This window comes from Oncorhynchus tshawytscha, unplaced genomic scaffold, assembly GCF_018296145.1.
Source record: "Oncorhynchus tshawytscha isolate Ot180627B unplaced genomic scaffold, Otsh_v2.0 Un_scaffold_339_pilon_pilon, whole genome shotgun sequence".
NCBI classification, from domain to species: Eukaryota; Metazoa; Chordata; class Actinopteri; order Salmoniformes; family Salmonidae; genus Oncorhynchus; species Oncorhynchus tshawytscha.
Window position 1 is genome coordinate 475,001 of NW_024609815.1, and position 11,353 is coordinate 486,353.

The window sequence follows — 11,353 nt, forward strand, 5'->3', positions numbered from 1 at the left end:
ACAGTATACCTTCATAGTGTCCACTTTCAGACAGTATACCTTCATAGTGTCCACTTTCAGACAGTATACCTTCATAGTGTCCACTTTCAGACAGTATACCTTCATAGTGTCCACTTTCAGACAGTATACCTTCATAGTGTCCACTTTCAGACAGTATACCTTCATAGTGTCCACTTTCAGACAGTATACCTTCATAGTGTCCACTTTCAGACAGTATACCTTCATAGTGTCCACTTTTTGACAGTATACCTTCATAGTGTCCACTTTCAGACAGTATACCTTCATAGTGTCCACTTTCAGACAGTATACCTTCATAGTGTCCACTTTCAGACAGTATACCTTCATAGTGTCCACTTTCAGACAGTATACCTTCATAGTGTCCACTTTCAGACAGTATACCTTCATAGTGTCCACTTTCAGACAGTCCACTTTCAGACAGTATACCTTCATAGTGTCCACTTTCAGACACCTTCATAGTGTCCACTTTCAGACAGTATACCTTCCACCTTCATAGTGTCCACTTTCAGACAGTATACCTTCTTCATAGTGTCCACTTTCAGACAGTATACCTTCATAGTGTCCACTTTCAGACAGTATACCTTCATAGTGTCCACTTTCAGTATACCTTCATAGTGTCCACTTTCAGACAGTATACCTTCATAGTGTCCACTTTCAGACAGTATACCTTCATAGTGTCCACTTTCAGACAGTATACCTTCATAGTGTCCACTTTCAGACAGTATACCTTCATAGTGTCCACTTTCAGACAGTATACCTTCATAGTGTCCACTTTCAGACAGTATACCTTCATCGTGTCCACTTTCAGACAGTATACCTTCATAGTGTCCACTTTCAGACAGTATACCTTCATAGTGTCCACTTTCAGACAGTATACCTTCATAGTGTCCACTTTCAGACAGTATACCTTCATAGTGTCCACTTTCAGACAGTATACCTTCCACATAAAGGTGATAGATGGGATTGTATTATCCCTGTTTCCAAGGTGACAGACTACTCATCCTCGAGTGAGGAGCGGTCAGAGAGCAGCGACGAGGACGGAGAGACGGGGCAAGATGGGACTGTGGCTGTCATGTAAGTGTGTATGTGTGTGTGTATACTAGGCCATCGATTTACAGTTGTGGTGAGTTGTATGTAGGGGATCTGACTGTGTGTGTGTGTGTGTGTGTGTGTGTGTGTGTGTGTGTGTGTGTGTGTGTGTGTGTGTGTGTGTGTTTTGCAGGCCACAGCAGGGTGAAGCATATGAAGGTTTGACTGAAGAACCTCTGGCAGGCTCCTTCAACACAACACAGGACAGCACTCTGATCATGACAGAGGTGAGACACGCGCTTGCAAACACACACACACACACACACACACGGACATACAACTTAGCTTTCTTTCTCTCTCTGTCTCTGTCTCTCTCAGGCGGAGGAGAGGAGGAGGGCAGCAGGCCATGGTGAGAGCAACGGGTTCCATAGCAACCATCACAGCAGCGGTAACCACGGCAATCTCCCTGACCTGGTCCAGCAGAGCTCCTCCTCTTCACCCTCAACCCTGGATGCACTGAAAGAGGTAACACACACACACACCACAGTGTTGGATTTTTTTTTTAAACATTTTTCTACAGTTGTGCTCAATGCTTGTTTCTTTCCAGCAATTTGGATCTAAAGCCTCCTCCCCATTCGGTGACCCACAGTCCTATCAGACCTCCCCTACTGAAGACGAGGAAGAGAGCTCAGCTGGTAATGTTGTGTTAATGTTATTGTAAGGTTATTCTTTGGTTGCTGTAATGTTGTGTTTACGTTGTTGTAAGGTTGTAATGTAATACAACTGTGCTTCTATTTGTCCTATTTTACACATGTATAAGTGTGTATTAATACATGTGTGAAATGGAAATGTGTTTGAATATCCCAACTCTCCCAGAGACAACCTCGGGTGAGCGGGGTCAAGACCAGGGTCAGCGGCGACCTTAGAGCAATTAGGGTTAAGTGCCTTGCTCAAGGGCACGGCAGCAGATGTTTCACCTTGTCGGCTCAGGGATTCAAACCAGCAACCTTTTGGTTGGTGGCCCAAGGCCCTAACCTCTGGGCTATCTGCCTCCACTATACTACAACGTTGTTCTGTGGTTTCAGGTCTGTTCACCAGTGAGTTGCTGCGTCAGGAGCAGGCCAGACTGGCCGAGGCCAGAAAGATCAGCGTGGTCAACGTGAACCCAACCAACATACGACCTCACAGTGACACGCCTGAGATACGCAAATACAAGAAGCGCTTCAACTCTGAGATACTGTGTGCTGCTCTCTGGGGTAAGACACCCTAGATATTCTCACACATGTGAACACACACACATGTGAACACACACACACAGGCAAAGTCTCTCACACACACACATGTGAACACACACACATGTGAACACACACACATGTGAACACACACACATGTGAACACACACACGTGAACACACACACACAGGCAAAGTCTCTCACACACACACATGTGAACACACACATGTGAACACACACACACAGGCAAAGTCTCTCACACACACACATGTGAACACACACACATGTGAACACACACACATGTGAACACACACACATGTGAACACACACACGTGAACACACACACACAGGCAAAGTCTCTCACACACACACATGTGAACACACACACATGTGAAACACACACACAGGCATGTGAACACACATACACACAGGCAAAGTCTCTCACACACACACATACACACAGGCAAAGTCTCTCACACACACACATACACACAGGCACACAGGCAAAGTCTCTCACACACACACATACACACAGGCAAAGTCTCTCACACACACACACACACAGGCAAAGTCTCTCACACACACACACACACACAGGCAAAGTCTCTCACACACACACAGGCAAAGTCTCTCACACACACACACACACACAGGCAAAGTATCTCACACACACACACAGGCAAAGTCTCTCACACACACACAGGCAAAGTCTCTCACACACACACACACACAGGCAAAGTCTCTCACACACACACACACACACACAGGCAAAGTCTCTCACACACACACACACAGGCAAAGTCTCTCACACACACACAGGCAAAGTCTCTCACACACACACACAGGCAAAGTCTCTCACACACACACACACACACAGGCAAAGTCTCTCACACACACACACACAGGCAACAGGCAAAGTCTCTCACACACACACAGGCAAAGTCTCTCACACACACACAGGCAAAGTCTCTCACACACACACACAGGCAAAGTCTCTCACACACACACACAAAGTCTCTCACACACACACAGGCAAAGTCTCTCACACACACACACAGGCAAAGTCTCTCACACACACACACAGGCAAAGTCTCTCACACACACACAGGCAAAGTCTCTCACACACACACACAGGCAAAGTCTCTCACACACACACACAGGCAAAGTCTCTCACACACACACAGGCAAAGTCTCTCACACACACACAGGCAAAGTCTCTCACACACACACAGGCAAAGTCTCTCACACACACAGGCAAAGTCTCTCACACACACACAGGCAAAGTCTCTCACACACACACACAGGCAAAGTCTCTCACACACACACAGGCAAAGTCTCTCACACACACACAGGCAAAGTCTCTCACACACACACAGGCAAAGTCTCTCACACACACACAGGCAAAGTCTCTCACACACACACAGGCAAAGTCTCTCACACACACACAGGCAAAGTCTCTCACACACACACACAGGCAAAGTCTCTCACACACACACACACACAGGCAAAGTCTCTCACACACACACACAGGCAAAGTCTCTCACACACACACAGGCAAAGTCTCTCACACACACACAGGCAAAGTCTCTCACACACACACAGGCAAAGTCTCTCACACACACACACACACAGGCAAAGTCTCTCACACACACACAGGCAAAGTCTCTCACACACACACACAGGCAAAGTCTCTCACACACACACACACAGGCAAAGTCTCTCACACACACACACAGGCAAAGTCTCTCACACACACACACACAGGCAAAGTCTCTCACACACACACAGGCAAAGTCTCTCACACACACACAGGCAAAGTCTCTCACACACACACACAGGCAAAGTCTCTCACACACACAGGCAAAGTCTCTCACACACACACAGGCAAAGTCTCTCACACACACACAGGCAAAGTCTCTCACACACACACACAGGCAGTCTCTCACACACACACAGGCAAAGTCTCTCACACACACACAGGCACACACACACAGGCAAAGTCTCTCACACACACACAGGCAAAGTCTCTCTCACACACACACAGGCAAAGTCTCTCACACACACACACAGGCAAAGTCTCTCACACACACACAGGCAAAGTCTCTTACACACATGTGAACACACACACACAGGCAAAGTCTCTCACACACACACACAGGCAAAGTCTCTCACACACACACAGGCAAAGTCTCTCACACACACACAGACAAAGTCTCTCACACACACACACACAGGCAAAGTCTCTCACACACACACACAGGCAAAGTCTCTCACACACACACAGGCAAAGTCTCTTACACACATGTGAACACACACACACAGGCAAAGTCTCTCACACACACACACAGGCAAAGTCTCTCACACACACACACAGGCAAAGTCTCTCACACACACACAGGCAGTCTCTCACACACACGTGAACACACACACACAGGCAAAGTCTCTCACACACACACACAGGCAAAGTCTCTCACACACACACAGGCAGTCTCTCACACACACACAGGCAAAGTCTCTCACACACACACACACAGGCAAAGTCTCTCACACACACACACAGGCAAAGTCTCTCACACACACACAGGCAGTCTCTCACACACACGTGAACACACACACACAGGCAAAGTCTCTCACACACACACACAGGCAAAGTCTCTCACACACACACAGGCAAAGTCTCTTACACACATGTGAACACACACACAGGCAAAGTCTCTCACACACACACACAGGCAAAGTCTCTCACACACACACACAGGCAAAGTCTCTCACACACATGAATGCACATGCACTTATGTAACACACTCATGTGTGTCCCCACATGCACACTGACAATGAATAATCCCTCTATGTCTCGCACTCTCCCCTCTCTCTCTGTCCATTTGAAACTCTCTCTTTTCTCTCCCGTCTCTCTTCTCTCTCTCTCTCTCTCTCTCTCTCTCTCCCACCCTCTCTCTCTATCTCTTTGAAACTCTCTCTCCCTTCTTTCTCTCTCTCTCTCTCACTCTCTCTCCCACCCTCTCTCTCTCTGTGTCTCTTTGAAACTCTCTCTCTCCCTCTCTCTGTGTCTCTTTGGAAACTCTCTCTCTCTCTCTCTCTGTGTCTCTTTGGAAACTCTCTCCTCTCTGTCTCTCTCCCTCTCTCTTTGTCTCTCTCTGTCTCTTTGGAAACTCTCTCCTCTCTCTGTCTCTTTGGAAACTCTCTCTCTCCTCTCTCTCTGTCTCTCCCCCTCTCTCTTTGTCTCTCTCTGTCTCTTTGGAAACTCTCTCTCCTCTCTCTCTGTCTCTCCCCCTCTCTCTTTGTCTCTCTCTGTCTCTTTGGAAACTCTCTCTCTCTCTCTCTCTCTCTGTCTCTTTGAAACTCTCTCTCTCCTCTCTCTCTTTGGATACTCTCTCTCTCCTCTCTCTGTCTCTTTGGAAACTCTCTCTCTCTCCTCTCTCTCTCTGTCTCTCCCCCTCTCTCTTTGTCTCTCTCTGTCTCTTTGGAAACTCTCTCTCTCCTCTCTCTCTCTCTGTCTCTTTGAAACTCTCTCTCTCCTCTCTGTCTCTTTGGAAACTCTCTCTCTCTCCTCTCTCTCTCTGTCTCTCCCCCTCTCTCTTTGTCTCTCTCTGTCTCTTTGGAAACTCTCTCTCTCCTCTCTCTCCTCTCTGTCTCTTTGGAAACTCTCTCTCCTCTCTGTCTCTTTGGATACTCTCTCTCTCCTCTCTGTCTCTTTGGAAACTCTCTCTCCTCTCTGTCTCTTTGGAAACTCTCTCTCCTCTCTGTCTCTTTGGAAACTCTCTCTCCTCTCTGTCTCTTTGGAAACTCTCTCTCCTCTCTGTCTCTTTGAAACTCTCTCTCCTCTCTGTCTCTTTGGAAACTCTCTCTCCTCTCTGTCTCTTTGGATACTCTCTCTCTCCTCTCTGTCTCTTTGGAAACTCTCTCTCTCTCGGTCTCTCTAGGTGTGAACCTGCTGGTGGGGACAGAGAATGGTTTGATGTTGCTTGACCGTAGCGGTCAGGGGAAGGTCTATAACCTGATAACCAGGAGACGCTTCCTACAGATGGACGTCCTGGAGGGACTTAATGTCCTGGTTACTATATCAGGTATTACCGACTGACCGCGGTAGGACCATTACATAACCGCAACATGACCACAGAGGGAGAACTTTGCTCTGTTATTTAAAGAACTGAAGGCCTGTAGAACATCTCTGTTCTGATAGAGACATCTCTGTTTTCTCTCTCTCTCTCCCTCACAGGGAAGAAGAATAAGCTGCGTGTGTACTACCTGTCCTGGCTGAGGAACAGGATACTCCACAACGACCCCGAGGTGGAGAAGAAGCAGGGCTGGGTCACTGTAGGAGAGCTGGAGGGCTGCGTACACTACAAAGTCGGTATGGAACTCTCTCTCCTCACACGTGTGTGTGTGTGTGTGTGTGTGTGTGTGTGTGTGTGTGTGTGTGTGTGTGTGTGTGTGTGTGTGTGTGTGTGTGTGACGGACCCACCTTTTGTGTGTGTGTTGCCGTCTGTTCTGTGTGTTGTTGACTCTCTCCTGTGTGTGTTGTTTCCAGTAAAGTACGAGAGGATCAAGTTCCTGGTGATCGCTCAAAAGAACGCAGTGGAGATCTATGCCTGGGCCCCCAAACCCTACCACAAGTTCATGGCCTTCAAGGTAGGTCCCACACCGGGTTGAGATGTGATGCTGTAGTTAGGTAGACATCCTGGAAGTACAGGGACTACCTTCAAGGTAGGTCCCACACCGGGTTGAGATGTGATGCTGTAGTTAGGTAGACATCCTGGAAGTACAGGGACTCCTTGAGAGGAAATGTTGCACCGTTGTCTGTGACAATACTATGGGGTTTGTCACGTTGTCTGATACTAGTTACTCTGGGGTCAATAGTAACCTCTCTCTCTCTCTCTCTCTCTCTCTCTCTCCCCCCCCTCCCAGTCGTTCACTGACCTGCAGCACCGCCCCCAGCTGGTTGACCTGACGGTGGAGGAGGGGCAGAGGTTAAAGGTCATCTACGGCTCCAGCCTGGGCTTCCATGTCATCGACGTCGACTCTGGCAACCCTTACGACATCTACGTCCCCTCACACGTAAGTCTGTGTGTGGTGTGATATATAGTGCAGGGAGATAGACAGTAGATAACCATTACCTCTGTCTGTCTATAGATTCAGACCCAGGTGACTCCCCATGCCATCGTGATTCTTCCTAAGACAGACGGGATGGAGATGTTGTTGTGTTATGAAGATGAGGGAGTCTACGTCAATACCTACGGACGCATCACTAAAGACGTCGTGCTGCAGTGGGGAGAGATGCCTACTTCTGTTGGTGAGTGTGTGTGTGTGTTTTTGTGTGGGTGTTTGTGTGAGCTCAGCTTCGTTTTAGGGCTGTGGGAACTTGTTTAGGTTCCTGTGAAGTTTAATCAGATTCAATCTCAACTATGCTGTGTTCCATAATAGAACAGTGTAGTCTACAGTGAAACTAATAGTGTATTCTTTAACTTCTCTCTCTCTCCTCTCCTCTCTCTCTACTCTTTCTATCTATCTATCTATCTATCTATCTATCTATCTATCTATCTATCTATCTATCTATCTATCTATCTATCTATCTATCGCTCTCTCTACTCTCCTCTCTCTCCTCTTTCTATATCTCTCTCTCTCTCCCTCTCTCTCTTTATATCTCTCTCTTCCTATCTCATGCTGTCTCTTTCTCATTATTTCTCTCTCTCTCTCCTCTCTCTTTCTCTCTCCCTCTTTCTCTCTCTCTTTCTATCCTTGCTCCTCCAGCCTATATCCACTCTAGCCAGATCATGGGCTGGGGGGAGAAGGCCATAGAGATCAGGTCTGTGGAGACAGGACACCTGGACGGGGTCTTCATGCACAAGAGAGCCCAGAGACTCAAGTTCCTGTGTGAGAGGAACGACAAGGTAAACAACATGCACGCACACACACACACATTCATATTCTCTATTGCCTGTATCAATCATGTCTTCTCATGCTGTTTGTGTTTGTGTGTGGGTGTGGGTGTGGGTGTATGTGTGTCTAGGTGTTCTTTGCATCGGTGAGGTCTGGAGGCAGCAGTCAGGTCTTCTTCATGACCCTCAACCGTAGCTCCATGATGAACTGGTGAAACTAACTCCTCCCACCATCTTCCTATTGGCCTGCTCAGCTGTCGATCACTGGCCAACTCTAATTTCATAAGCCAATTAAAACAATGGACCAAGAGAATCAAATCGCACCCTGAATCAAATAAGTGAATTGAATAATGGGAGAGTCCAACACTGAATCTAACTGAGAGAATCAAACACTGAATGAATCGAACGCTGAGGGAATCAAATATCAAATCAGTGTGAAAGAATTGAAGTGTAAATGAATCAGGCTCTGAGAGAATCAAACTTGAAGACAGTGAAACACTGAGAGACTATAACACTGTAACAGACACAAAGGACTATAAAGAATGAAATAATAAAGAGATACATGACTATTATGAAGAGGAGTCTGAAGGTAGAGGAGTGTTTGGATCAACGGGGCCGCTGGTTTCCCGGTTTTCCAAGATCTCGACTACCGTCTGTGGAGACGAACCGGAACTTCCGGATCCTAATCTTTCTTTCTCTCCTCCACCCCATCCTTCACTTCCCCCCTCTCCACCACTCCACCCCTCTTCTCTAAAATATCGGCTATGTCCCTTTAAAACAAAATCCCTGCCTCTGTCTCCCTCCTCTTCTCCTCCTGTCCCTCTGTCTCCCTCCTCTTCTCCTCCTGTCCCTCTGTCTCCCTCCTCTTCTCCTCCTGTCCCTCTGTCTCCCTCCTCTTCTCCTCCTGTCCCTCTGTCTCCCTCCTGTCCCTCTGTCTCCCTCCTCTTCTCCTCCTGTCCCTCTGTCTCCCTCCTCTTCTCCTCCTGTCCCTCTATCTCCCTCCTCTTCTCCTCCTGTCCCTCTGTCTCCTTCCTCTTCTCCTCCTGTCCCTCTGTCTCCTTCCTCTTCTCCTCCTGTCCCTCTGTCTCCTTCCTCTTCTCCTCCTGTCCCTCTGTCTCCCTCCTCTTCTCCCTCCTGTCCCTCTGTCTCCCTCCACTTCTCCTCCTGTCCCTCTGTCTCCTTCCTCTTCTCCTCCTGTCCCCCTGTCTCCTTCCTCTTCTCCTCCTGTCCCTCTGTCTCCTTCCTCTTCTCCTCCTGTCCCTCTGTCTCCTTCCTCTTCTCCTCCTGTCCCTCTGTCTCCCTCCTCTTCTCCCTCCTGTCCCTCTGTCTCCCTCCACTTCTCCTCCTGTCCCTCTGTCTCCCTCCTCTTCTCCCTCCTGTCCCTCTGTCTCCCTCCACTTCTCCTCCTGTCCCTCTATCTCCCTCCTCTTCTCCTCCTGTCCCTCTGTCTCCTTCCTCTTCTCCTCCTGTCCCTCTGTCTCCCTCCTCTTCTCCTCCTGTCCCTCTGTCTCCCTCCTCTTCTCCTCCTGTCCCTCTGTCTCCCTCCTCTTCTCCTCCTGTCCCTCTATCTCCCTCCTCTTCTCCTCCTGTCCCTCTGTCTCCCTCCACTTCTCCTCCTGTCCCTCTGTCTCCCTCCTCTTCTCCTCCTGTCCCTCTGTCTCCCTCTCCTCCTCCTCTTCTCCCTCCTGTCCCTCTGTCTCCCTCTGTCTCCTCCTTCTCCCTCCTGTCCCTCTGTCTCCCTCCTCTTCTCCTCCTGTCCCTCTGTCTCCCTCCTCTTCTCCTCCTGTCCCTCTGTCTCCCTCCTCTTCTCCTCCTGTCCCTCTGTCTCCCTCCTCTTCTCCCTCCTGTCCCTCTTCTCCCTCCTCTTCTCCCTCCTGTCCCTCTGTCTCCCTCCTCTTCTCCCTCCTGTCCCTCTGTCTCCCTCCTCTTCTCCTCCTGTCCCTCTGTCTCCCTCCTCTTCTCCTCCTGTCCCTCTGTCTCCCTCCTCTTCTCCTCCTGTCCCTCTGTCTCCCTCCTCTTCTCCCTCCTGTCCCTCTTCTCCCTCCTCTTCTCCCTCCTGTCCCTCTGTCTCCCTCCTCTTCTCCCTCCTGTCCCTCTGTCTCCCTCCTCTTCTCCTCCTGTCCCTCTGTCTCCCTCCTCTTCTCCTCCTGTCCCTCTGTCTCCCTCCTCTTCTCCTCCTGTCCCTCTGTCTCCCTCCTCTTCTCCTCCTGTCCCTCTGTCTCCCTCCTGTTCTCCTCCTGTCCCTCTGTCTCCCTCCTCTTCTCCTCCTGTCCCCTGTCTCCCTCCTCTTCTCCTCCTGTCCCTCTGTCTCCCTCCTCTTCTCCCTCCTGTCCCTCTGTCTCCCTCCTCTTCTCCCTCCTGTCCCTCTGTCTCCCTCCTCTTCTCCCTCCTCTTCTCCCTCCTCTTCTCCTCCTGTCCCTCTTCTCCCTCCTCTTCTCCCTCCTGTCCCTCTGTCTCCCTCCTCTTCTCCCTCCTGTCCCTCTGTCTCCCTCCTCTTCTCCTCCTGTCCCTCTGTCTCCCTCCTCTTCTCCTCCTGTCCCTCTGTCTCCCTCCTCTTCTCCTCCTGTCCCTCTGTCTCCCTCCTCTTCTCCTCCTGTCCCTCTGTCTCCCTCCTGTTCTCCTCATGTCCCTCTGTCTCCCTCCTCTTCTCCTCCTGTCCCCCTGTCTCCCTCCTCTTCTCCTCCTGTCCCCCTGTCCCCTCCTCTTCTCCTCCTGTCCCTCTGTCTCCCTCCTCTTCTCCTCCTGTCCCTCTGTCTCCCTCCTCTTCTCCCTCCTGTCCCTCTGTCTCCCTCCTCTTCTCCTCCTGTCCCTCTGTCTCCCTCCACTTCTCCTCCTGTCCCTCTGTCTCCCTCCTGTTCTCCTCATGTCCCTCTGTCTCCCTCCTCTTCTCCTCCTGTCCCTCTTCTCCCTCCTCTTCTCCTCCTGTCCCTCTGTCCACTCTGAAGTCTTTCCATTCTCAAGGTGCTGCATCAGATTAACTGTTCAAACAAAACAAGAATAACAACATTCTGCTGTTTACTAGAAATATGCTTTCATTCTGTCTTTTAAATAACACATTGTTCAACTTTTGTTTCTTGTTTATTTAGGTACTTTAAAATGACTTTTGAATTGTAATGTGAGGAGCTTGATAACTTGCACAGCACACTGCTAGTTTCTGCCGTTCAGTTTGTGTGTTTT

The 11,353-nt window shown here is 49.4% G+C and overlaps 1 protein-coding gene and 1 long non-coding RNA gene across 6 annotated transcripts in view; one reads left to right on the forward strand and one right to left on the reverse strand.

The window, feature by feature from the left end:
• LOC121846011 overlaps positions 1-940 on the reverse strand; it is a 1,644-nt gene extending 704 nt beyond the window's left edge. Inside the window, exons 1-2 of the long non-coding RNA XR_006082977.1 lie at positions 806-940; positions 280-399 (exon numbers count right to left, since the gene is read on the reverse strand). This is a non-coding gene — a long non-coding RNA (uncharacterized LOC121846011). The remainder of the gene's footprint in view (positions 1-279; positions 400-805) is intronic.
• Positions 1-8,749, forward strand: part of LOC112239037 (TRAF2 and NCK-interacting protein kinase-like) — a 60,050-nt gene extending 51,301 nt beyond the window's left edge. For all 5 annotated transcript variants that reach the window (XM_042318739.1, XM_042318735.1, XM_042318736.1 and 2 more), the window contains 12 exons: positions 1,004-1,092; positions 1,241-1,334; positions 1,426-1,572; positions 1,655-1,742; positions 2,133-2,303; positions 6,221-6,364; positions 6,517-6,651; positions 6,829-6,929; positions 7,206-7,355; positions 7,431-7,590; positions 8,049-8,188; positions 8,308-8,749. In XM_042318739.1, the coding sequence (XP_042174673.1) occupies positions 1,004-1,092; positions 1,241-1,334; positions 1,426-1,572; positions 1,655-1,742; positions 2,133-2,303; positions 6,221-6,364; positions 6,517-6,651; positions 6,829-6,929; positions 7,206-7,355; positions 7,431-7,590; positions 8,049-8,188; positions 8,308-8,391 (1,503 nt within the window). In that variant the 3' untranslated portion in view covers positions 8,392-8,749. The remainder of the gene's footprint in view (positions 1-1,003; positions 1,093-1,240; positions 1,335-1,425; positions 1,573-1,654; positions 1,743-2,132; positions 2,304-6,220; positions 6,365-6,516; positions 6,652-6,828; positions 6,930-7,205; positions 7,356-7,430; positions 7,591-8,048; positions 8,189-8,307) is intronic.
• The last annotated feature ends 2,604 nt before the right edge of the window (positions 8,750-11,353 follow it).